Below are 27,330 nucleotides of genomic sequence, written 5' to 3' on the forward strand. Positions count from 1 at the left end.
ATGATCATGGGTTTTGAGATCAGGACCTGCATTGGGCTCTGCTCTGACAGCACAGAGCCTGCTGGGGATTCTCTCTGGCCTTCCCCTGTTTGTGCTTCTCTCAAAGTAAATAAATAAACTTTTTAAAAAAGTCATATATTCACAGGTCGAAAGACTAACATCATAAAATCTCCCTCTCTTAATTTTTCCTGCAACCCAATTTGGTGCCCTACAACCCAGTTTCTGATTTATCTCTTTGAAATACACACACACACACACACACACACACGCACACTCACACACAAACCAACTTATTTTCCCTGCTTATGCATAGAAAGTAGCATATTATTTGCATTGTTTTTTTACATTGTTTTCTTCACTGAATAATATATATTGGCAGTGACTGGCTATCTCAGTCAGTGGAGCATGTGACTCTTGATCTTAGGGCTATACGTTCGAGCCCTCTACACTGGCGTAGAGATTACTTAAAAATAAAACTTAAAAAATAATATATACCAGATTGTTTTTAGTAAGTTGGTCCTATGAAATTGCCATTTGCTTAGGTTAAAAATGGTCAAATGTTGGCAATATTATATGGCTTGATCTGACTACATCAACACATGGAGATCTTCCTCACTCATTTTTCTTTACAGCCGCATGTCATTGTCCTGTAATTTATTTTATATGTCTCCTTATTTGTGGGCGTTGTGTTGTTTGCAACAGTTTTCTACTTCCATCAAGGATCAAATGAATAACATTTTATGTAAGTCACTTCGCATTCACACATAAATATATATAGGATAAATTTCTAAAAGTATAATTGCTGTGTTGAATGGTTTATTCATTTAAAATTTTGATAGGTGTTGCCACATTTTCTTCCATATGGAATACATTTTTCATTGCTCATCAACAGAATATATTGTGGAAATTTTACATATTCCCTATTCCATTAGGTGACATTTTTTAAATCTCAAATTAGTTTTAAATTCTATATATCTAATTGAGAGAGACTGAGCATCTTTCCTTAGGTTTAAAAGCAATTAATAGCAATGCGATTGCTGAAATAGGTTTTAGATATCATGTTGTCAAACTCAGTACAAAAAACAAAATTAACTTGCAAATCTCTATTAAATGATATAAGTTGTAGCAAACATCTTCAGGTGGAAACTTTTAATAATTGATGCAAAACCTCTAGCACCAAAGCAGACCAAAGATAGTACCTTTTAAATACCTGAAATCATGCCTTTCCTTTTGTTTGTGGCTATTTTTTTGAAGTATCATTAATTAGCACAGTCTGTTTCATTAGTTTTAGACATACAACATAACAATTCAACAATTCTGTAAATTACTCAGAGCTCATCATAAATGTAGTCACCATCTGTCACCAGACAACAGTATTACAATCTTATTGACTTTGTATCCTATGCTGTACTTTTCAATTCTGGGACTTATTTATTTTATAACTGGAAGTTTGTACCTCTTAGTCCCCTTTATTTATTCCTCCCATCCCCCTACTCACCTCCCCTCTGACAACCATCAGTTTGTTCTCTGTATTCAGGAATCTGTTTTTATGGGTGACTATTTTTGTGTATGCTCTTCAGCCTTACCTTGCCTTTCCTCTTATTCGTGTTTAATGCTGACCTCTAACAGACCGTTTGAAGTATTTCTTAAAAAATCCTCTAGATGGATGTAGGCTAACTCTAATGCTACAACTCTTTGGTGTTTCAGTCGGTGAATATGTGAAAGCCTTGGAGTGTGCCAAGGCCTACCTTCTCCTCCATCCGGATGATGAGGACGTCCTAGACAATGTGGATTACTATGAGAGCCTGCTGGATGACAGCAGTGACCCAGCATCCATTGAGGCCAGAGAGGTGAGACCAGTGTCCTGAGAGGAAACTGCATTATGCTAGATGCACTGCACAGAACTGGGGAAAACATAGCGCTGCTCTTAAAGATACCTAGCAATTTAGTAAATGTTATAAAATTCTGGTCTTTTGTACTTTGATTATGAATGCCAGGAGCATATTTTACTCATGTGTGATAGCTTGTGAAAATCTGTTGAGATGGAGACTTTTTTTTTTTTTTTTTGCAGCTGTGAATATTTTTTTTAGCTCATTTGTCACTGTCTACTGAAAAATATTTCCACTTGAACATTTATCATATTTCTTAACTGTTATTTAAATATAAACTTTTCTTTTTTTTCCCCCTCTAGGATTTGGCAATGTTTGTGAAGCGTCATAAACTGGAGTCGGAACTGATAAAATCAGCTGCAGACGGTCTAGGATTTTCATACACAGAGCCGGTGAGAGCAAAGAGGAAAAGAGGAAATGTTTAAAGAACTATTTTATGAACTTCATATTTATGTTTTTATTTCCCAGCTTCAATTATAGAAGATTCTAATCTCCTCCCTTATATTAACAAAATCTGGGGAGGGGGGCAGATGTTTATTCAGTATGTGTGCTAAATGTTAAAAGATCTCCGTAACACTGAAATTGAAAGTCAAAAGCAAATACATCTGGAGAGAAGTGTTCTGTACCTGATGCATCTGCCTCAGGATGGTTTTATGTCTTAAATTCTGGATGCAACATTTTGTATTTCTCTTACACATTTTAACCACTAAAAAGACTCCATAAGGAACAAAAATCAATCTCCATTGTACTATTCATCATGCTGACTTTTTCCACTTGTCCACATTGACTTCTGGTCTTTCTGCATGTACAGACACACCTTTTGCAGATCTAGCACTATAGTACAGAGAGATGTCTTTCTGATTTTTATTTAAGGTTTCATAAGGAATTTCTGCATTTTTACAGCTTTTAAAGTGATTTTTAGCTGACTTGGTAGAAGTGATGTGCAATAAGTAATTATTTTCTTGAGTCTGAACATTTGGTTTGGTTCTGGCTTTTTTCCTACCATATTTAATGCATGAAGCATTTTTCTCTATATTGCACTATGAATAAATTCCCAGGAGTGGGATTATTCTACCATGAAAGGATATGAGAAGTTTTATAGTTGTTGAAATTGCTTTTCTAAGAGAGTTTTCTGATACCTCCACTGGTTCTAGCAATGCATAAAGGTACCAGTTTACTGTGGTGCCTGGGTGGCTCAGTCAGTTGAGCAATGACACTTGATTTTGGCTCAGGTCATGATCCCAAGGTCATGGGATAGATCCCTACATTGGGCTCCACACTGAGCATGTAGCCTGTTTAAGATTCTCTCTCTCCCTCTCTCTCTCTCTCTCTCTCTCTCTCTCTCTCTCTCTCTCTCCCCCCACTTTGCCCATGTTCTCTCTTTCAATCTCTCTCTCTCAATTTTTTTTAAATACTAGTTTACTACAAACATCTCAGTAATGAGAAATAACATTTAAAAATCATTCATATTTCTTATGTACAAAATGGTATATCATTGTTGTTTTAACTTGTATTCCTTTGATGACCAGCCAAAATAAACTTTTCACATATTATTATTAGTTACTTTTCCCCTGATTTGAGTTATCTGAGCATACCTGTTTTTTATCCATTAGTTAACTACATATATGATCTTTATATAATGTATATTATCATATGTTTGCAAAAAGGCACTATTTGTAATATATCCTATTGTGACAAATTTTTTATTTCTGTCTTAGTTATGTTTTACTGGCACATTTTAAAAATTAAGATATTTTAAAGTATACAACAAACATTTCTCTTTTTTTCTTATTTTGAGAGAGAAAGAGAAGAGTGAGAGCAAGTGGGGGAGGGGCAGAGAGAGAGGGAGGGAGAGGAAGAGAGAATCCCAAGCAGGCTCTGTGTGCTATCAGTGCAGAGCCCAACATGGGGCTCGATCTCACACACCATGAGCTCATGACCTGAGCCTACTTTAAGAACCTGACACTTAACTATGCCACTCAGGCACCCCTCTAATAAACATTTTTAATATGCTTATAACCAGCCCTATGTATGATTTTCTTTTTTTAAATTTTTTATGTTTATTTATTATTCAGATTGAGAGAAACAGAGCATGAGTGAGGGGGCAGAGAGAGAGGGAGACACAGAACCTGGAGCAGGCTCCAGGCTCTGAGCTGTCAGCACAGAGCCCAACACGGGGCTGGAACCCAAGAACCATGAGATCATGACCTGAGTCAAAGTCAGACGCTTAACTAACTGAGCCACCCAGGCACCCCTATTATTTTCTTAAAATTGCATTCTCCCAAGAGACTTCAGAGAAAGTCACTTTATGATCCTGCACAGTTGATTAATCAAGCTGGACATTTTTGTGTGTTTGTTTTGTTCACAAAACATAAGGAGCTGGACTAAATGATCTTGTAATTATCTTCCTGACACTAAATTCCAAATCATTTCTTGGACAAAAAATATAAATGCTTAGGCTAATCCCATGCTATTTTGAAAAATCCATTTGTGAAGCATATTGTCTTGCCAAAATTGCATCAAATTTAATTATTTTTTATTCTGTTTAACTTATGTATTACATCTTTATACAGTAGGCAAGTTTCCTAATGTTTTAGGTCTTTTGGTGGCTTTAAGTGTATATTTTATTTTTATAAGTTATGTTTTAGTGACAAAGCTACTGAGGTGGGTTTTTTTGTTGTTGTTGTTTTTAATTTAAAACAGAATTATTGGATCCGATATGGAGGACGACAGGATGAGAATCGGTGAGTTCTTCATTCAGAACACAATCCGTTTATTTTTAATGAGGAGAAATACTTAGAGCCATACCCATTATAAGGACCTTTGCTTTATGAAATAGGCAAAAATATATAACTAAAAGATTCCCGACTGGGAATTATTTGCTTAGCTTTCTGATCCCAGCTCTTCCTATACTTCTCTGTGACCTTGAGCAATTTATCTTCCTTCCTGGTCTCATGTTTTTCCTCCAGTTTAAGGGGCTGGAGCAAGTGACCTCTGAAGGCTAAATATTCTGTGATTCTAAATCAGAAAATTGGATGCTGTTTTTGATTTATTAATAGAACAGAACTTAACTTTTTCTTGTCAATGCTGAATTGCCTTGCTGCATTTGAAAACAAGAAGATCAGAAAGCTTTATGGCAAACAAAGATTAGGTGTCACGAATCTAATCAGAAATGAAGGGACCTCATTTTTTTTAAATGATAGAAGAAATCAAGTACATGTTATGAGCAGTTCAAGGAATCATAGAATGTTGGATTTACATGTTTGAAATGACATCGTCTAGCCTATTCATTTTCAAGTTCAGAAACTGAGGTTCTGACAAGGCAAAGGACTCTCTCTGAGTGTCACCACAGGGGACTGGCTGATCCAGATCTTCCTATTCAAAATTTTGTGGCCTTTCACTAAGCTTCAAGGCCTCAAGCTCTAAAATTATTAGAAGATATCCAACAGTGTACATGTATATTTGGGTTTATTCAACCCATGGATATTGAAAGGTCATTATGCTATGATCTGGATGTTTGCCAAGTTTGAAACTTGTGTCTTCTTTCTTGGAATAGTAGAGAACCACTACACTAAGGTCTTGGTTAATTTCTTTTCCATCATTGTTCAGTGATGCTCTCTGTTTGAGACAAAAATACACTCTGATCGTTATAAAGGTGCACATGATCATTTTTTTTCTGTTCTGTTGAGACTATGTCTAATTCCAAGGGGGTAAAGTTATAGATATAATTAACTGTAAAAAAAAATGGTGCTAAGAAGATTTAGAGAAGTGAAATAGAGCATACTCTTTGAGGGAATAGAGGTCTTCATGGAGGCAGTGGCGGTTAATTTGATCCTGAAAAATAGATGGACACACAAAAATGCACAACATGGGGTCATAGACTATCTGAGTAAGGTGACTTTTGTCTTTGAGATCCTTATGCAGTGGGAAATTCAATTTCAACTGTTTTGTCGGCAGGGTCCCTTCAGGAGTGAACATGGAGGGGGCAGAAGTTCATGGATTGTCAATGGGGAAAAAATCATCACCCAAGATGGATCGAGACTTAAGAGAGGGTAAGTATCTGTGCACTTTTACTTACAGAAGTGGGTAGGGAGGAGATGGGACTTGGCTAGTTCTTACTTAAATTAAAGAAGAGCCCACTCTCTCTGGAAAGTAAAGAATAGGACTAACTGAGGACATTTATAAAGTTCTGAAAGAAGGCTTAAAAACAAGAATGTCTCAGATCTGTGTATCATTGCCTTTGGTTTTCAATAAATGTGCTTCCAAGATCACTCCCTCAAGTGTTTCCTGCAGGAATCCTGTGAGCTGAGCAGGGACTGAATGATCATTGTGACCCTCAGTTAAGTGCCTGAGGCTTGGAGCGTTCACAGGGCTTCCTTCTGTCAGGCAGCGAGTGAGTGCTAGCTAGTGCAGAATGGACTGCATCAGAGGACCTTGAAGAGACAGGTCACATGGATATTACACGAGTTAATCTAAGATGCTTGAGACACATATATCTGAGCAGGGCTCTGAGTGAGAAGCAGAATCTAGAGAACTGACAGAGGGAGCCGTTCTAGTGGATAAAACAAGGGGACAAAGGCACAGAGACGGAGAGAGCAGAACATCATACATCTATTTTTATCAGTTCAAAATTAGTGGAAACATATAGAGAGAGTTGTCAAAAGTGGTTTATAAACAGAGCTAAACACTGTTATAATAATAAGTTATTGGCCACAGTGGTACTCAGTAGTGATCCTTAACGGTTATTATGCTAGCTATATATTTTAGAATTTTTTAGCAAATTTACACACAATTTGTTTGCTTGAAGCATCTCATGTGAGACAAGTGTCCCCATTTTACAGGGAAGAAAACTGATGCTCACAGAGATACAGTGGCTTACCCGATGTCTCAACAGCTCTTAATAGGTTGAGCAGACATTCAAACCCAGGCATTTGAATCCAAACTCCATTTTCTCTTCCTCACCTGGTGATGGAACATAGAAGTATTTAGCTATCCAATGTATATCCTTTATTGATTAAATACGTGCAAGATAAGAAGGCTTTCCGAACGTGCACTGAGAAGTACAGTTCTTCTTTCCCCAAGAAGAGAGTGTGTCAGCACATTCCTCTAGCTGATTTGAACATTTCTGGCTCTCACCAGCTCTCACATTTCTCAGCCCTTTCCTTCCTTAGCTTCCAAGTCAGTTTGAGGCAGTAAACAGGATAATATGCTCATCTAATCTGACCTGGACCTCAGTTTGCAGCCACAAAGCCCAAGCTGTTTTACAAATGCCAGAGAATTTAATGGTCAGCCAGAGTTCACATTGTATTTTAGGCTGAGAAATCACCCAGGAAGTACATGCCAATAAGCCAGCACTTTGCTATGGATGTTTGGGAACCTCCAGGACAGTTGCCAAACTTCAAAGCATTGTTTTCTCTGGCTACCAGGAACTCTGACGTCCAGCACCTAACTGGGAAGGCTGGTATGAAGAGTGAAGTAGGAGACTACACAGGATGGAGACAAACCATGATTGGCTGGGCTACCAAATTCTGTTCTTTCTCTAGAGTTTGCTTAGTTGAATGGGCTCCCACATCTTAGGATGTTCTCTGGGAAACCACTGGAAAGCATTCTGTGTAATCACTAGAGACCTAAATAGTTTCTAAATTAAGAACAGTGGAAGACAGAGGCAAAGTTCCCAACCAGAAAACACTTGCATATCTTAGTCTGGCTGAAAGATGTCAAGAGGCGAGAAAGGAAGCATGCTTCACAGAGTAGAATACATTTCAACTTTCCTCATCTTCTACAAAACAATCATCATCTGCTGTGGTTACCTAATAGTATTTAGTAGAATTCATATAGGATGGCTCCTAAACACTGCGGGAGTGACCCAGGGCTACACTCCAGAGTGATGCCGGTCCGTGGAACATGCCTGTCATCTCACTAGAACCATCTGTCACTTATCCATTCTCCTTTCAATACCAGTCTTCAAAGGTCAGGATAGTAGAAATAACACTGAACGAGAGGTGTCTGGGTGGCTCAGTCAATTAAGGATCTGACTTCAGCTCACGTCATGATCTCATGGTTCATGGGTTTGAGCCCCATGTCAGGCTCTGCAGCCTAGAGCCTGCTTGGAATTCTATGCCCATCTCTCTCTGCCCCTGCCCTGCTCAAGCTCTGTCTCTCTCTCAAAAGTAAATAAAATAAACATTTTGGGGCGCCTGGGTGGCTCAGTAGGTTGAGCATCTGACATCAGCTCAGGTCACGATCTTGCATCAGGCTCTGCGCAGATAGCTCAGAGCCTGGAACCTACTTCAGATTCTGTGCATTTTTCTCTCTGCCCCTCCCCTGCTTACTCTCCTTCTCTCTCTCAAAAATAAATAAACATTAAAAATTAAAAAAAAAAGAAAGACCTCTGAACTTGGAATCAGGAGTCCAACTTTCCAGGATTGATTAGTCTGATGTGCTGTGCCATGATGGATGACCAGAGACTTGACCCCTCCAGGCTCTCTGGCCCTCGGCTGCAAGGACGCATAGCAGCTCTTTGCAGAGGACTGCGGTGAGGTCTTTTGTAAACCATAAAGGGCTGTGCTCACATAAGGGCTTGTTACTCAGCACATCCCCGTTGTGACTTGTATGATGTTGCAATATTTTGGTCAAATGCTTCTTCTTGCCATGTGAACCACAGGCAGTGAGCACAAAGAAGTATTTTCCTAGATGATCCCTCTTTATTGCAATTGGAGAGCCAGACCCAGGCACATACTTTATGAATGAGAGAAGAATTAAGTTGTTTAACTAAATCTCCTTGAGCTGTGGTTAAGAGTTGGCCGAAGCCATCAAATCAGGCCCCAGGAACCGCAACTTATTGGACTACATTTTTATTTTTATGTCAGTGTTTTCCTCCGTCTGGTGTGCTACTAGTCGTTTGTAGGCTGCTAGATGTGCGTTTTTGGATGGCAGGGTTTGCTTTGACTTTTTTTTTTTTTTCCTTTTGGTTAGTAGTTGGTTGTTTTTCTGTTACATGCATAGGAAAGCTCCGTATAAAACTCTCTGCTTCGTGGTGACTCTGTTAGCTACGGGAAAGGCAGATTTCTAGAATAGATTCTGCCCAAACCTGTTAGTGTGTAGGGAGTTAAGACTCTACGCTGAATTCTGCCTCTTCACCTGAGTTTTGTGTGTTCTGTACTGCACGACGGGGGAACTGTCGATATCCCGGTAGCACTTTGTAAAATATAATTCTTTATGCTTATTAAGATGCCTCAGTCAGAATGTAACACAATATCCAGGTATATTTGACAATAATAATCAAAATAATAATGCCAAATACTTATAGAGCACTTGAGGATGGTGGGCATTTTTCTAAATGTTTTAGCTTTAGTGACTATTAAAGCCATATTTGAAAATAAGGTAATTATATATAAAGTCAGACACTCTCAATATAGAGAAGGAAAAAAAAAACATAACAAAGAACAAAGGAACTGAGTTCACTAAATCCTGTCTGTCATCTATTTCTATTTGGGTTTTATATTAGAAAATGCTTTTCAGTGAACCTACAAGTATCTTGTCTTGCTTATTGATGGAACATCTCTTTTACATTTTTTCTAAATGGGAGTGGAGTATCCGGTTTGCCTGGTCAAGTATTTGAGAAACTGCCTCAATTTGGCTATGAATGTTAATCAGCTATAGAGATTAGAGGAGCTTCCCAAACAACCTATGTTCTGTGTTAAGAGGTTCTGTTGGGTGGATGGGTGGGGGGGGGGGAATCTACTGGCTTTTTATTGCTGCAGAAAAAAAACAAATATAGCAGCTTACAATAACGTACATGTACTATCCCACAGTTCCTACAGGTCCCACAGTTTTCGGGGTCAGGAATTTGGGGATAGCCTAGCTTTAGCATCTGTCGTAGGCTTCCATCAAGTAGTTGATCAGGGCTGGGGTCTCTTCTAAGGCTTGTCTGGGTAATTCTCTTCCAAGGTCAGATGACAGAATTTGGTTCCTAAAGTCTTTGTGGATGGTGAGCCGCACTTCCTAGTTGATTGTCGGCTGGAGGATGCCTGACTCCTTGCCACGTGAGTTTGTCTAATACAGCCACATGTTTCATCAAACTGCAAGTGGAGAAGTCAATAAACTGAGTCTTTTAGCAAGATAGAAGTTGCATTGTCCTGTAATGCAGTCACAGAAGTGACATCCCATCACCTTTGCTGCATTCTGTTGGTTAGAAGCAAGTTTGAGGCCTCACCTACATTGAGGAAATCAAGTTATGCAAACCTATGAATCCTGGGAGTCAGTGATCATTAGTAGGCCATCTTAGAGTCACTCTGCCATGGGAAAGAAGGAAAAAAGGAAGGAAGGAAGGAAGGAAGGAAGGAAGGAAGGAAGGAAGGAAAGAAGGAGGGAAGGGAGGAAGGAAAGAAGGAGGGAAGGGAGGGAGGGAAGGGAGGAGGGAGAGAGGGAGGGAAGGAAGGGTAAGATTAAGGGAAGGTTAAGGATGAGGACTGCTTCATATTATTTCAATACTCAAGATATTCATAATGCCTGTGTAGATACTAAAAATTCTAAGAATGCTTACATTTTATGTAGCCTAGTACTTCCCAAACACATCAAAAACTTTCTGTGAAACAAAGCTGAGAAGCACTGAATTGTGTATGTATGTGTATTTTTTTTAATTCATCTAAAAGATTGGTACTGAAAGTGTAACTTGTGGTTATATGCCTCGAATCCAAGAAATTCTGTATTTAGAAGTTTTGATGACAATTAAAAAAAGTTAAGAGGGGCAACCAGTGGGTCATGGAAATAACCACCTTATAGCCAAGTACTACCATGAGATTTGATACTGCAGTGGGTCCAGCTGCTATCACATAGGCACCAGTTAGTAGTACTTCAGTGTTGAAGACAGACAGGAAATGCAGTAGAATAAGCTGGTAAGTAATGTATTAGGACCAGGTCAAGGCCCAAATTCATCATGGAACACTATTATTTCATAGTAATTTCAATAGGGAAAAGTTGCAGTGGAATGAGTCATTACACACTAAAAATACAATGAAGGATGCTGGCTGAAAAGAATCTGGGCCAGATCAGTTAGTAGAATATTCACATGGAGTGTGGCTTTCTGGTTTCTGCAAAATAACATTAACCATTTCATTGAGATGGTTAATTTGACTGTAGTTGGTTTTATGGTCTTGCTTTTATTTAATCTTGTCAATCAGTTTTGATATTATAGTTATTAGAAACTCTGAAGATAAATATAGCACTCATAGTTCTATAATATTGTAAGCATGGAAGTAAAATTCTGACAAAGTAATTTGTCAGCCCTGTCACTCCTTAGGGACCACTTCTGTGTTTTGTTTTTTTTTAAATATATTTTATGTTGAAGACAGAGAGAAACAGAGCACAAGTGGGGAAGGGGCAGAGAGAGAAGGAGACACAGAATGGGAAGCAGGCTCCATGCTCTGAGCTGTCAGCACAGAGCCCGACTCGGGGCTCAAACCTGCAAACCATGAGATCAGGACCGGAGCTGAAGTCAGACGCTTAACCACTGAGCCACCCAGGCGCCCTGGGGAACACTTCTTTTAACGATAGCCATATATTTCCGAAGATTGAGAAACACTGTCTCTTCACGAATTACGGGCTGTGGGAACTCTTTCGTCCTAACAAGACTAATGAACTTGGTGTTTTCCCTACTTTGACTAATTGGTTTTCAAGAAAATTTGAAACATTTGTTTTCCAGAACTAGAGTAGACAGATACTTCAACTGGTTTTTCCCTTCTTTAACTGATGTGTTTTAGGCCAGTGCATTGGTGACCATTGCCTGACTGGGGGAAGGGAAAAGCCATGCCTCCCTGTGCTCCCATTCGGGGCAAACTGATCTATTGACAGCACGTGTCAAGTCCCTTTGGAGTCCTATAAAGAGCAAAAACCTGTTTTTCTTTTCTGTTTTCTGGTTCAAGATGGTTGTACTCTGTTATGTCTGAAGATTTCCTCACCAGCAGCGGCTTTGTCAGGTCTAGATTTTGTAAGTTACCCCTAAAACATGACCTCAAAGCATTACCTTCTGAAAAGCCTATATGGCTAATTTCAGAAAGCTCTATTCAGGGAGAGAGCAGGTGCCTATAGGAAACCTTCCTGTGCAAAGAAAATGACATAAAGATTTGCCCAGAGAACAGAGAAAAGTAAGTATTCCGAAAACAAGGCCATCTAGAGTCAGTTAAGTGGTGGGAAGCAGACAGGGAAGGGGTTGGGTGGCGTGGGTGTGACTATCCTGATGATGCATTTACCAGCTGAGTTTGGTAGTGAAGACATTTCTCTACATGCTAGCGAGACTGAGGTGTGTGTCTCAGGTGTGGGTGCACAAACATATAATCAAGTGATTGTGCATAATGTTGTGACAGAATTAGGAGCCAAGGGTTATGCAGAAGGGTGGGTGCTGTTGCCCAGAGAATTCTAAAAGGTCTTCTCAGCAGAATCCTGTGAGATTCAGAGTCTGCATTACAGGGTCATCACTGGAATCAGATGAAAAGATGGTTTATCAAACCCAACTACTAACTAATGTATTAATATTATTGTGATGTCATGGAAAAGCCTGGTAGTCAGACATCTATCTTTTTTCTTGTACCAATTTTGAACTTATCAAACTTCCAATTTGTCTTTGCCTTCTTAAGCCTTCCCGGGCAAACTGAGCCTCATGAATTTCCCACTGAAAACTGTTGGGTGTTCTGTGCTGCCCCCTTGGGAACGGAGGTAACAGAGAGGACAATGTGTTCTGTCGCTTCAGGTGGTCCTCTGCTCTATGAGAACATCACGTTTGTCTATAACTCGGAGCAGCTGAACGGGACTCAGAGGGTTCTCCTGGATAACGTCCTGTCGGAAGAACAGTGCCGGGAGCTCCACAGCGTGGCCAGTGTGAGGACCGGGGAGGGAGGGAGCCTGGCATGAGCCCTGGAGTTCTCCTGGTTTCACTTGGAGTCAGGGAACCGGACGTGGAATGTCCCTTTCGTTAAGCCAGGGACGTTGACTGTGGGAGCATTTTAATAGCCTTGTTTGGAATTCTTTTAATTTTGTCTAGATCTGGACACCACTAGTGAATCCGGAATAGTTAGTGGCTTAATACCTAGAACAAGAGCCATTCAGCACGTGTCCTGGCTACCATATAAAGTCACAGGGAGAATTTGTTTATTTTAATCAATGACAAACAAATATATTAACCATTTATATTCTACCTCTTTCACAAAAAGTGATGTTTTATAAATAATATGTAGAGTTAAGTTTAAATAAAATATGTTTTGATTGGAAGAATTAATGATACCAGCATCCTGGTACAAAATAGGATGGTTCTGAGTATTGACTTTGGTTCTTAGCTTCCTGGCAGTCAAGGCAAAAAGGGAGACCTGAAGAATTCATAGTTGTTATTAATAAAGCATCTTCATATGCATTGCTTCCAGGGAATCATGCTCGTTGGTGATGGATACAGAGGAAAAACTTCACCCCATACACCCAATGAAAAGTTTGAAGGTGCCACTGTCCTGAAAGCACTCAAGGTACAGTCAGAGCTGCTTTTTGGACTGGGTTCCTAAGTGTCAACCAAAGGCCTTCTGTGAATGGCAGATAACAGAAAAAGAGTTGAAAGTGCAGACCTATCAGGATGGATGAAAGGAGCAAGTATGAAATGACACTCTATTGTTTTAAATTGTTCCTTGGTTCCTTCATGTCGTCATCAATTTATCAAACTTTATATTCTCATCAATTTACAACTGACAAATAATATATAGCCCCCATTCCTACCCCCACCCCTCCATCTTCAAGGAGCTCCTGGTCCAATGGTGAAATCATACGGAGCCATGTGATTATCCTGTACCACAATAATTGTTGGGGAGAAAGAGGAAAGTTCTCTAAAGGAGAGAGGAAGCAGAGATTAGCTGTCAGTGTTCCCCCTGATTAGGAAGGATGACTTTCGATGGCTCATTTTACTAACCCAAATCCACAGGCCTGTAATCGTATTCCCACTAAGTCAAGGCAGACATGACCATCCTTATATTGCCTTACTGAAACAGTGTTTTTCTCAAGCCTTCCAATCAACCCAGTGCTATCTAGTGTTCTTCTTTTTCTTCAGTTTGGTTATGAAGGCCGAGTGCCACTGAAGAGTGCCCGTCTGTTTTATGACATCAGCGAGAAGGCTCGGAAGATTGTAGAATCCTATTTCATGCTTAACTCAACCCTGTATTTTTCCTATACACACATGGTCTGCCGAACAGCCCTGTCAGGTAAGATTCAAGAGTGTGAACTTGTTTCCTTCTACCCACAGTAAAATAAGAAAGAAAACAATGTAACACAAAGCTCTGTTACATTTTAGACTAATGGTTTGGCAAAGTTCCAAATTCCTGAAACAGAAGCAGCTTGCTAATTCTTATTTTTCTCTTCCCTCTTTTACCCCTTTTTGGTCACCTAAGATTCTAGAAGACCATCGCTGTCCCTATCATCCCTTTCAAGTCCATTTAAGCAAGTAGCTTAAAGCCACCCAGAGAAATGCTTCTTCTTCTTTAGGTTTTACCTTCCAGGGAATCAGGAACCTGGAAATTACAGTCTCCCTTCACGTCCAAAAGCATTAAGTGGAAGCATGGAAGATGAAGGGATTGTTAAAAGATATGTTCTCAAAATGGCAGAGACCACCTCACTCCCCGCTGTCATTATTTCTTCCCTAGATCTTCTCTTCCACACCCTCCTGAGTAGGAGGGGATGGACAGTGTCATGGAAGTAGACTTTGACATGTTAACATTCAGGTCAATCCATTTTTTTTGTACAACCCATTGAATGCAAGGAATTCCTACTACGTATGTTTATGTCAGGACACCTTTAGAGCAGAACAGGCAGATGTGACTTGCCCATAGGTTTACATCAGGTTTGCACCAAACCAGGGCCTGTCTCTTGACTGCCCATTTGGTTCTTTCATCTCTTTGGGTCAACTTATGTCTCCAAAAATTTGCAAAAGGACCAGCGATGGGAGAAAACAGTCAGGTTGTGACATCAGCTGCTGGAGGCTACTGCTCTCCTGTCATTCTCACCTGTTCCCTTCTCTGGCAGGTCAACAAGAGAGAAGAACTGATCTCAGTCATCCCATCCATGCTGACAATTGCCTGTTGGATCCTGAGGCCAACGAGTGCTGGAAGGAGCCCCCTGCCTACACATTCCGGGACTATAGGTACAACCAGCACAGGCTTTCAAAGCAAGCTTCTGCCCAGCAGTGATCAAAAACCCACAGAAATTAGAAAACTGATCTGTTTTGCTTGTCATCATATTCATCTCTGTGGAGCAGAGATTCTCAAGCTCCCAAAGCAGCTGCTTCAACCAGGAAATGATGTGATCATCTCATATGTTTATCATAAAATTCCAAGCACATTTTGTTGCATCTTAATCCACAAAGTGTCCATGTTGTTTTAATATAAAAACTAAAGGTGGTTTTTTTTTTTATCATTTGGCTTTCACTGAAACATATCCCTTGTGGCATGCCTATCTCAGTCCGAGAAGACAATGATATGGTGTCTCCATGCACAAAGGGATCTTATCATGCCACTTACCTATGTCAGCCTTTTATACACAAGAAACTGGAAAGTCAGAGGAAGAACTGGGATGAAATGTGAGTGTGTAAAGAGAAGGGTCAGGAGGTGTAGTCTCCATGTCTATAGTAGTGTGTTAATTATTATTGCAGCGAGCTCCAAACAAAAACATCTCTTGATCACCCCCTATCTTCGAGGCAAGACTACACCTCTTTGAGCTCTCTAGCTACTTACGGGGGAAATGCATCCTTTAGAGGATACAAGCATAAAAGGGAAGAAGAGAGTTGTAAGCAGTGTGGGCAGGTGCAAAGGGTTAGATTTAATCTAGTGAGGTTTTCTTGGGAAAAGGTGAAAGGTGAGTTGAAGTTTGAAATAAAATTTAAAAATGTAGCATAAGTGGAACAAATAAATACTTCGGGGGTAGGGCCCAAACTATATCTGGCCTTACTTACTCTTTAGGGTTAGGAAAGTTGGTTATTTCAATGTCTAGTTCAAAGGAAATTTATCAATCAGGCTGGTCAGGTTACAGCCATTCTTCAATATTCCGTGATGTCGTAGTAAGCATATAATAGCACAGATGGTTTTTCTTTTTTTCTTATAGTGCTCTCCTGTATATGAATGATGACTTTGAAGGAGGGGAATTCATATTCACTGAGATGGATGCCAAGACAGTGACTGTAAGTAAACCTATACAGGCAAATTTATGTAGCATTTATCTCAATCTTCCCATTTTCCAAGGACTCACAGACTATTGGGTTTCAAATAGCTGAATTTGGGAATTCAAGAGGTATAGAGAGGCCCCAAAAGCGTATATATCATAAAATGTTAGAAATGGAATCACCAATAAAATCTCCTAGTCTATTTTACAGATGGGTAATTTGAAGAATATAAATATGAAAGATTTGCTCATGACTACATATCTGGTTAGTGTTAGACTTGGAACCAGAACTTAGGTCTTCTGGTTCTTTGTCTAGTAGTCTGTTGGAAGCACAAAAATACCTATTTCTAAGTCATCCCTGCCTAAGACTAGACAAATGATTCTACAGAATAGTTTTCAAGCAACCTGATGTTCTCTATGTTTGGATTGAGCATTGAGACCCCTAGTTATCAAAATTATACACACACACACACACACACACACACACATACACACATACACATATGATTGTAAGTAAACCTATACCTGAAAATTTATACACACACACACACACACACACACACACACCATGCATTCATGCACACACACTTTGGATGAGATACTAAGTACACCTTCATAGGTAAAAATCAACAGTTAATTTCAACCACCATCTTCCTAAGCAAACCAATACCTTGGGGAAACCAGTCTACTGAGTTACTGAGCCATAGAGCCAGCATCCTTTGGACCTTAAGCCAAAGCACATACACCATGGTAGGAAAACATGTTTTCCAATTGAGAAGATAACTGAATTGTAAATAGATTATAAGATACATTTTTTCCTCCATACAAAATCGAAAGAGTTGAAGTGTGTATCTGATAAAAGATTTTGCATTATTATTCAAGCTATTTCCACAACTTTTTTGAATTTTATGTTTTTCCTCTCCTATTTTGTATCCTTTACTCAATAACAAAACATTCTATTGATAAGATTTAAAAAATTCTATACTACTGGTTTAAGGGGGGGGCTATGGAGATTCTGATAAAAGTTGTCCAGAAACACTGGAACAATTAATAAACGTATTTCATACAGTGACATATATGTAAAAGTTATCATGCCTACACTTTTTTTGTAAAATCTTAAGTATCAACAGAGTATTTTAATGTTTCATGATCTGGGAAATTAAGTCAGTATTGATGATTTGGATTGTTTATAATCCTGGCCCAGAATTATTTTTTTAAAGCCTCTGTGCAGAAAGCATTTGATTTCTGAGCTCTGCTAACAGTAAAACAAATTTTAAAATGCTTGAATCTCACACAGTGGGAAAGAAAAATCAGACAGGTGGTTGAAAATATTTCTTTGCTTCTCCTCCATCTAGTGGCCATATTTGGGAATTCTCAATATTTGAAAGTAAGTGATGCCTGGACCACCATGAATCAGTAATTCATTAATTACTGAATGCAGGGTTTACTGTAATTCTGCCTTTTAAAGATTTGAAAGCAGATAATACTTCTGTTTCATGTAGCTATACTTTTAAGAGAATAGTGTAACTGTTTTAAAAAGCACCTAATCTAACCAATACCACTACCCCCAAAAAGTAAAAGAAAAATCGATGTAAACAATGTTTTGATTCAAATCCTCCAAGTTGACAGACTCATTTTCACAGATTAATTCTACTTCAGAGTAACACATGGTGGAATTTTTAGGGCATTTTTGTAAGAAATAGCTCTTAGATAATCAGACCTAATAAGGAGAAATGGGTAGTTTTACTTTTTGTTTCTTTGACTCTGAAGGGACAAATGAAGCAGAGAAATGGCCCAACTTGGGGCTATATAAGGTAGAAAAGTCTTCTAAGTTTTTTACTTTGGAAAAATCTGGGAATTGCGTTATTAACTAAATGGTGGCTAAAGACTTACAAGTACAAGTACAGTGCAAAGGCCTCTCTGACTTTTAATCATCAGCTAGATGGAAAGCAAAAGGAATTTTCTTTTATCATACTTGGAAGATGCATGGATTATTTTCAACAGCAGTACATTTGTGAAACATGAGTATTTTGGGATTTGGGTTTCTCTGCAAGTTTGAAAGAGATGAAATTTAATAAGTTCTATTTGCTTTGTGAAAATTAAATTCAATATGGTCTGTGTTCCAAAAGTGTGTTTACAATCATCTAAAGTTCAGAACATATTTTCCTGTAGAAGTAATGTCATAAGTGAAGATTGTTTATTCCTTTACGTGGCTGATATATAACAAGTGACACCCTGCATTTGATACGATTAGTCGTAGGGACGTCTCTGAGCCTGCACACTTATAATCAATTCCAAGTGCGTCAGGCAGCTGATAGCTTCTTTTCCTAAACTTTCCCAAATTCTTCATGTATAAAAGTACTTTTAATTCATCGAGTTCCATCAGGGACAAAGCATCAACTTGTCCCCACACACTTTCTTTAATATCGTAAAACGTTACTGCTGACACTTGAGTCACACAGAAGTGATGGCAACGAGGTGTGGTGGGGGAACCCTTACCAGCGCCAGGGAATAAGCCTCCCAGAAAACTGGAAACCAGATCTCAAAGCAGTGTGCCTACAAAGGCTTCCCTACTCTACTTCATATGTTCCAAGTATCATTTATGTTGCTCTTTCTATGCTGAAATGTACAACACATTCTTTCTCCAGAAAGATGAAATCAGATTGATACCAAGGGCGCCAATACCCAGCAAACTCTCTAGATTTACCTCAGAAAAGTCACCTTGATAAAGCTGCATAAGATACCAACTCTTTCCAGCAAAGACAAATCGCTCCTCAGCTACTGTGATAGAAAAGTGACCAGAAACTGACTGCTCTTCTCTACTCGCCCCTTTAACACACACACACACACACACACACACACACACACACACACACACACGTCTCAGACTTTCTGACTTCTCAATCCACCTCTCCCCACCTTTCCATGTGAGGGTTACAGTCTAGGGATACCTATGTTAGGTAGTATCCGAGGGCTTCAGGAAATTTTCCAAATATTCCTGCTGAAGCTGGCAGGGAAAGGACATAGCCTCCAGGTGCAGGAAACCAAAGGTTCTTCTAATGGGCATGTATTAATCCAAGTCAATTGAGGAAATAACTAGTTAAAATGAGCTCCTCTTATTACATAGTAGAATGGTACCATTTTCCCTCTTATTTTCTTTCTCTCTCTCTCTCTCTCTTTTTTTTTTTAATGTTTTCATTTATTTCTGACGGTGGGGAGGGGCAGAAAGAGAGGGAGATGCAGAATCTGAAGCAGACTCCAGGTTCTGAGTGGTCAGCACAGAGGCCGATATGGGGCTCAAACTCATGAACCATGAGATCATGATGCTTAACTGACTTAGCCACCCAGGTGCCCCTGTTTTACTTTTCTAAGCTGTACCATGGAATGAGTCATGTTTCTGTGTTTCTCAAGAAAGAAAAATGAATCCTACTGACATCAGACACTTCTTAAAAGGCAGAATCAAGGTCCCTTGTATTCTGTTGGTTAAGTTCACTCAATTTGGAGAACCTGCTTATTTCTCTAACACCCAGCTCCCCAGCAGTGCGTCTTTTCTCCCTACCCCCTTCTACTTACTCATTAGTGAACACTTTCACCTGAGCGATGCACATGCTTGGAAAGACTGTGCTGGTCGTTTCAGAGCCCTGGAGGCCGTAGAATAGGTCGCCTCAAGGGGTAGAGTATTCTCATCACTGGAAGTATTAAAACATGCACTGAGGACCATTGGACAGGCATATTGCGATGGTAATTAAAGCATCACATGAAATTATACTTGACTTTTAAAAATCTCTGTATTATGAAAGATTCACAAGTGCACAATTAAGGACAGAAGAAGAGTGGGCCCATGGAATGACCACCCAGATCAATAATAAAAATTTACCAGCACTCTAGGTATCTGCTGGGTTTGTTTTTGTCATCCCACAAGTAAGAAAAGTACATCTACCTATGCCAGATACTGAGCTCATGCTCAAGGCAGGGGAGGGAAGTCCAAAAGAGCCGCTGTTTTCATGGAGTTTGCCGGCCATCAGATAGCGTGTATTGAACAGTTACTCATGTGCCATGGACTATGCCAACCATTTTACCTGAATGATTTTGTAACTGAATTAGATATTATTTTGAATTTATCTTTGTTTTACAGCTGAGTAAATTGAACCAATCCATGTCTAGTTCAACCCCAAGATTCCGTTATTCTTTGATTCAAATCTTGACCTAAATAATCCCATAGAAGGGTAGTGAAAAGGGTCATAGAATTCTCATGATACTGAATTGAGAGTCTAATTTTCACTTTCCTACTCAGGCCTCTATCAAACCGAAATGTGGGCGCATGATCAGCTTCTCTTCTGGAGGAGAGAACCCGCATGGGGTGAAGGCAGTCACCAAGGGCCAGAGGTGTGCTGTGGCTCTGTGGTTTACCTTGGACCCACTTTATAGAGAATTGGTGAGTATGTGACCCACTCACAAGGCCAATAAGATGCCCCAAAGAGCTGCTCCTGAATTGATTTATTTGAAAAGTCCTTTAATTCTTCCATACTCTTTAGGGATCTTAGAGATCATAAAAATCAACAAATCAACCCATCAAACTATTACAAAGTCCTTTATTTCTGGTTCCCAACACTGGTTCTGTTTTCCAGGCAAGGTCAAATTTTCCTGTACATCCATGATGAAGCAATTCCACATCTGATGCCTGTAGTGTGAGTCTGAGAGAAAGAAGAGGGGCTCGGAAGGCATTTCTTGATCAGATGGGTTCTAATAAGTGAGTGTGGAAATAGACATCCAAGTGAGAGCTGGCAGTCTCTAGTTAGTCTTAAGCTTAGGTATAAACTGTGGCATCAGGAGAAATGAACCCCTTTCTACTGGACATGAGAAAGACTGATTTCTTTTCTCAACAAATCATTATAAAGAGCACTGAATAATTTATAAGACAATGTAGAAGAGATGCATAAACCTGGAAGTTTATTATTTGCTATTAACTTAAACATTACATAGTGAAATATTATTATTACATTGGAAGTAGACACTTAATCCTGAATAAGGGCCCATGATCCCATCCTTTGGGTGCCTCTGGCCAGAGGTAATAGTCTCTATCTGTGAGGCTGCAGAGGAATGAGACCAATGGATAGAAGCCCATGGAGGAAAATGTTGGCTCAACATAGGAATGACTTTCAAATCATCATGACCGTTGGGTGGAGTTGCACACCTCGGAAGTACCAAGCTCCTTGTCACTAACTGGCTCCAGCCCAAGCATTGGCAACAGCTTGGCATGGGATGCTGAAATCGAAACAGAAATGTCATGGTCTTCAGCTCCCTCCAGCGCTGAGTATTGACAAGCTATGAAATTCTAGTCTTTAAAATGGCATTCTATCCAACTTTCTCTTTAGATACCCTACTTGAGTCCAATTTAGTCAGAAACTGTTTAAAATTAATTCCTCTGTCTCATACTTTTTGCCATCAAATCTGACTCACACAGTTTTTAGGCCACATTCTGTAAGCATTCTTTCACATCCTTCATTTACAGAAGATCTACACTGCTAGGGGCCCTGGGGATACAAGGTGACAGAACATAGTCAGTGACCGTGAGTGTTTGGAGAGGTCCACAAGGAAGTAGATCGAGGACAGCAGTGTGGGCTTTGTAGGGGGCATCAAGAAGCCTACCCCTGACCAAGATGATAGCCGTTAGCCAGGCACTGAAGTGGTCCTGACTGAGTGGGGGGCAGAGCACATAGTTCTGAAGACTACAGAGGGACACTGAGCAGTCTCCCTCAGCTGTGATTCTTTTCTTTTCATGTGCTTTTCCACTCCAAAATGCCAGCCTCCCCGCGCCCCCCACCTCCCCCCAGACTCCTGCATCAGGGAATCCAGGCAGATGAGTAGACAGGGAGGATAATACGTTGTTGGAACATCACCACACTCTTTTCTCTCTTTAGTGTTCAATTCAACAGACATTAAGTCAGTTTCATTACTGAGTATCCCAGCTTTCTCTTCCCATATATTTTCTATCAAATAAACTTACACTAAGTAACTTCTCTTGGCTCCTTCCTATTCCAGAGTGTTAGGAAAATTCTCCGGAACCTGGGCAACAGCGGCATCTAGTGGTCACAGGAGAGAATGACCAGAACCTCTTGAGCAACTGTTAGAACGTTTAGCCTAGGGGATTCTCAGACTCTGCTCTGCACTGTAACCACCCAGAGAGCTTCACAAACTACTGGCCTCTATCTGTTTTCCATCCTCAGACATTCTGGCATAACTGATATGGAGTGTGAGCTGGGTATGGGGAGCTTTAAAACTCCCCAGGCGATTCTAACATGCAACAAGAGAGTCGGGTTAGGTGCCTCTTCTCAGATTGAATCCCTGAACAAGGAAAGCCTATGAAGGATTCATCAGAGCTTGCAGATTTCTGCAGTTGCTCTTGATTGTTTTAAAGGTCTCAATACCCAAGGATTAGTTAGCATCATAAATTATTAAGGATGTACAATATCAGAAGCTTCAGTTCCCTGTACATGGAGTTCCAGCTCACGAACTTCTTTCCTCTCAGGAGAGACATGATTTGAGATGTCTCTTGTGGCAGTCCCTGAGGCAGTCAGATCTGAGAGTCTGTATCAGTTTTGTACATACAGGTTATTAAGCGGCAATGGGCTCAAGCACAGGACTTTGGCTTTCTGTTATTGAATATATTTTGGTCCTTTTGGTTGACTTTATGTAGCCACCATTTTCAATTAGGAGGTCTTGAATGAAAAAAGAGCTTTGTTTTCAAGTCACAAAATAGCTTTCCCATAACTTGCTGCACGAGTAATTGTGCTAAGGACCAGCAGTAGGCAACATGCATTATATAAAACTTACTCCTGTTTTCAAGGAGCTGGAGGTCAAAATGGAGACTTAGTGCAAGAGCTAAAGTAATTAAAACACCGGGTAAAATTCAGTAAGAAATATTAGGGGCAATTGCATGTGTTAGGGGATATAAAGAGGAAACCAGAAAAGCTTCGTTGAGGAGATGGCATTTAGCATGAAGCTTAGAGGGACAGAGAGAGTGTCCTTAATCCATTTATGTATTTATTGACCAACTATAATGGAGCTGTTGCCAAATGTGAGTGGATTTTCTGGGCACCTGAAATACAACAGTGACCAATAAAAACAGGCTCTTCTGCTTTATGGCATTTACTTTTTAGTGGAAAAAGAAAATAAGTAAAAGAGGAAATAATTGAGAGATTTCCAGATGGTGAGAAATGATGTGTGGAAAAGGGAGCAAGGTAACTGACTTGAGAGTAAAGGGGAGGTGACAAATTGGGAGGACTCTCCAGACAAGTGACATATGAGTTGGCACCTGAGTGACAAGAAGAAGCCAACTGTAATAAATGTCTTGGGAAGAGTATTCTAGGCAGATAACAGGTTGCAAAGGCCCAGAGATCAGAGGGAGCTTGGAGTGGTTAACACAGCAAGAAATCCAGAATGGCCAGAACATGCTGGGCAAATGCAAGATGGACAGTGGTCTGAAAAGGGGACACAGAAAAAGAGGAGTCAGACATGACAAACTATTTAGGAATCATGAATTCTATTCTAACTGGGGTGGGGAAGCCATGTGCCTCCCCTGCTTCCCCCCCCCCCATCCTAGGAAGTTACAGAATAGGGAAGACAATGTCATCCTCTAGTTCGTACAGGAGAGGGAGCTGCATCTGGTCTACATGTCGTGGACTAGAACCGTGATAGAGGAGGGGAGTGAACATGGAAGGCTGCAGGCGTCATTTGGAAGCAGACCAGCTGGGCCTGCTGCTGGCTTGATGGTTGGGGATATGATGGAAGCAGCTAGAAAAACCTTTGACCTAGACTAGGACAAGGGATTTCTTTGAGAGTGCTGCATTCTGGGACCTCACGGTAAGTCAGGAAGTTACAGAATAAGGCAAAGTGAGAAGAGAAGGCAAGGGGAACCAATCAAGAGAGAAAGGTCTACCTATAAGCACACCAAGAAGACAGGGCCTGGAAATTCAAGCAACAGGAACCCAAGCAAGAGTTGTGAGCCATGAACCAGACAGTGATAGGGTCCAAATGGATGTGCAGAAGGCCCGTTAGAAGCTGGTGCAAGTGGGTGTGAAATGGGAATATGATTTGGAAGCTGAATTAGATCGTGAGAGCCTAACCCTATGGTTCTCAAGTGAGAGCACTTTTGCCTCCCAGGGTGCATTCAGCAATATCTAGAGATGGGAGGGAGGTACTACTGGGTTTCTGGAGTGGGCAGAGGCCAGGGATCCTGTTAAACATTCTACAAGGCACAAGTCCGCCACCACCACCAAGGAATCATCTGGTCCAAAATGTCAGTAGTGCCAAGGTTAAAAAATCCTGCTCCAAAGTACGGCAGCAGTAATGTTCACTGCAAAGGGGTGGGAACAGAAGGAGAGCAGAGGGGGCTAGGCAATGTATCAGATCCAAGGAACCATGGCTGGGCTTTTAGGGCCCATGAGCAAGCAGAGGTGGTCTTTCCTGGGAGAGAGAACTTGTAGTACGGAGGACCGACCTAGGTGTGTGGGGCAGAAAATGCTGACTCCAGCCTGAACACTGGATTGGAGAACTGAGAGAGAGACATCCATGGGACCACAGAGTAGAAAGGGCATTGATCAGTTGAACAACACAAGACTTCTTGGCCAAAGAGAAATCATGGGAAGTCATTGCTTAGGGCATGAGGCAGTCAGCAGAAGGCACCAGTGGAGGGAAGGAGGTGAGGTTTAACCTTTAACTGGATCTGCACCAACCTGTGCACAGATGGATGCCCGGAGGTGTTTGGGAAGCCCCCGCCACTGGGGCCGATTATGATTCTTATAACAGAAATGTGTAAATGATCTTTGTCGTAGGAGCGAATACAGGCCGATGAAGTGATTGCAATTCTGGATCGAGAACAACAAGGGAAGCATGAACTGAATATCAACCCCAAAGACGAGCTATAAAAGTGAGGAAAGAAAAAGTTCTATCAGATATTTATTTAAATTGTTAATCTTATGAGAACCTTTTTATTTTTGTACAGAACCATGGTATATAAATTAACAGGTCAATCTGAGTCACCAGTCCCCCGTTTTGTTCTTGAGGGTGCTTGCTCTGCCTCACTCCCTCTGTCTTGGTTTCTCATCAGGTCATCGCCCCCACCCCGCTCCCTCCCCACACATGTGCACACACACACGCACCTCATTGGCTGCACATGCAAAAGCTCAAGCAGAAAGAATAAGTTCATTCTTGGCGAAACTACACCTCTCATGTGTGCTCCAGTTCTAAAGCTAGCGTATGATGTGGACGCAAAGCCTTTCTGGCTGTGTGCCCTTCAACAACAGCCTCTTGCAGTGCTGGCGGCCGTGAGCTGGGTCTGAGGCCCCTCTGTGGGGTCTGCACTGCCTCATGCATCACTGACCTGCCCTGAAGACCGCTGCGGGACACGGAGGGCCCCGGCCTTTCCAGAGCCTTGGTGGAGTTATGGGCTCTGGTATTTTCACCTGAGAACGAACTTCCACCGGAAGCCTCGATGTGTCCTCCAGCCACCATGCTCCAGGAAGGACTACCCTCGGACTTGTGTCTTTCAAACGGCTGTTCAGGGAGTTGAAGTAGAATGACCCTTCTCCCCAGTGACTTGGGAAGAAACATCAACTCCGCCTGAACCGGGGCACCACCCACACACTGCCTGGGCGAGAAGGGGCATTTCGTAAGAAAGATGGGTCCCTGCGGGACTGTGGGACTCACCTGCATGGATGTTGGTGCTCCCTCCTTGCTGCTGTCCAGGTCACAGACGCGTGCGTGTGTCTGATTGTCTAAGACAGGGAGCCTTATGCTAACATCTGGCATTTATTTTTCATCTCCCAAATGTCTGGTGTGTCTTCAGAGAATGGTTTTGTGGCTTTGCAGACAGCCCAGGGACAACACTGGGTCATGACTAGTTTTGCTGGCAGGCGCTTTAAGGCCACAAGGAGAGTAGCAGCAGTATTTTTGAAGGAACAGAAATGGTTAGCAGAGGTGTTAGTCCAGAGAGTGGCGTCATCAGCCAGAACTCTACAGAAGCTGTTCTGAGGCATTGTTTGTGTTGGAGCCCAGTGGTTATAGTCTGGGGGGACCCTGGCCACTAACCAGTGGGAGGTTCCCTGCCTCTGTGACGGGCACCAGGAGAGGCAGTAGTTCTTAAGTAAACCAGCAGATTGAAACATTTTCTGAAAATCACATTTCCTTTTTTTCCATTTATGATCTGGGTTTATGGTAAGCACATTCATCCTTGAAGACTGAAAAACTGAGTCGTAGTGAGTTGTGTGCCGTCTGTTTCCCACCCACACTTCAGTTGGGAGAGTGCTAGGAGCACGAGATTATAACCCCAGCTGGGTCAAGTAAGCCTGTGTGACCTGGAGCTACTGTCTTTGCCTTTCTGGGCTTCCGTTTCCCTGTCTGAAAGCCACATAATTGGTTATAATTGTTTCCAAAAGCCCTCCTCCGTCTTGCTCAAACTTCAAAGCAAATAAAAGACAAAAACAAAAGCGATCTTGGAAATGTTTACAGATGCAACCAGATTCACTTCGACAAACATCTTGAGAATCGTGAATGGGTTCCTTTTGCATAGATGTTATTCTAAAAACTTTAAGCCCAACTTCAGGGCTCACAGGTCCTGAGCTTCGGACAGGTAGGTTTCTGTTTGTTTGCGGTCTCATGGAGAAGCGTTTGCTGGCACTCAGATTTGCTGATAGGAGGATCTGGGCAAGATTTGTTTTCTGGCAACAAGGCATCAACAAAGAAAACAGTCTTTGGCTCCTTGTAGTTCCCGCTTGCAGGGGGCTGTGGAGCTCCAGGAGGGACAGGGACCTAGGCGCCAACGCTGAGACGCCGCCCCACAGAAAGGGGGTGATGGCCTCCATAGATGTCATGCGGATCCACCTCCAGCCATGTGCTGACTGCACGGAGGAATGATTCCTGTTTTTCAGGTTGCCCGTGTGGTTTTACACCTGGCACATCATGTATCCACTAAAGCATTTATTGTTTAATCTGCCCCACATCAAACCGTGCATAATTTTATTCAGATAGTTAGGGAGTGGCATCAGATGACTTGAGACAAATCTTAGCAGAGGCTGCTGAGTCGAACGATGTGAGGATGGCCGGCAGGGGGCGTGTGGGTGCTGGGATGCTGGCACAGGGTAGCATCCACTGGGGGGGTTGGAGGGATGCCTTTTCTGATTTGGCCATAGATGGTACTTGCTCCCCCACCTATGGACCTGAGGGCTGTGTCTGCCCAGGAGCAGTGCCTTTTTATGAGTCA

At 41.2% G+C, this 27,330-nt stretch overlaps 1 protein-coding gene and 1 long non-coding RNA gene across 2 annotated transcripts in view; one reads left to right on the forward strand and one right to left on the reverse strand.

Annotated features, from left to right (window-relative positions):
* Window positions 1-26,561, forward strand: part of P3H2 (prolyl 3-hydroxylase 2) — a 149,994-nt gene extending 123,433 nt beyond the window's left edge. The window contains exons 5-15 of the mRNA XM_029939638.1: window positions 1,708-1,850; window positions 2,192-2,281; window positions 4,593-4,633; window positions 5,847-5,941; window positions 12,637-12,764; window positions 13,304-13,399; window positions 13,972-14,122; window positions 14,940-15,057; window positions 16,014-16,089; window positions 20,365-20,505; window positions 24,905-26,561. Coding sequence (XP_029795498.1) covers window positions 1,708-1,850; window positions 2,192-2,281; window positions 4,593-4,633; window positions 5,847-5,941; window positions 12,637-12,764; window positions 13,304-13,399; window positions 13,972-14,122; window positions 14,940-15,057; window positions 16,014-16,089; window positions 20,365-20,505; window positions 24,905-24,997 — 1,172 coding nt within the window. The 3' untranslated portion in view covers window positions 24,998-26,561. The remainder of the gene's footprint in view (window positions 1-1,707; window positions 1,851-2,191; window positions 2,282-4,592; window positions 4,634-5,846; window positions 5,942-12,636; window positions 12,765-13,303; window positions 13,400-13,971; window positions 14,123-14,939; window positions 15,058-16,013; window positions 16,090-20,364; window positions 20,506-24,904) is intronic.
* Window positions 20,998-22,155, reverse strand: LOC115291891. The gene is made up of 2 exons (XR_003908711.1): window positions 22,078-22,155; window positions 20,998-21,335 (listed from the first exon to the last, which is right to left on the reverse strand). It is a non-coding gene; the product is annotated as an uncharacterized LOC115291891 (long non-coding RNA).
* Window positions 26,562-27,330: the final 769 nt, after the last annotated feature.

Source organism: Suricata suricatta, chromosome 5 (genome assembly GCF_006229205.1).
Source record: "Suricata suricatta isolate VVHF042 chromosome 5, meerkat_22Aug2017_6uvM2_HiC, whole genome shotgun sequence".
NCBI lineage: Eukaryota > Metazoa > Chordata > Mammalia > Carnivora > Herpestidae > Suricata > Suricata suricatta.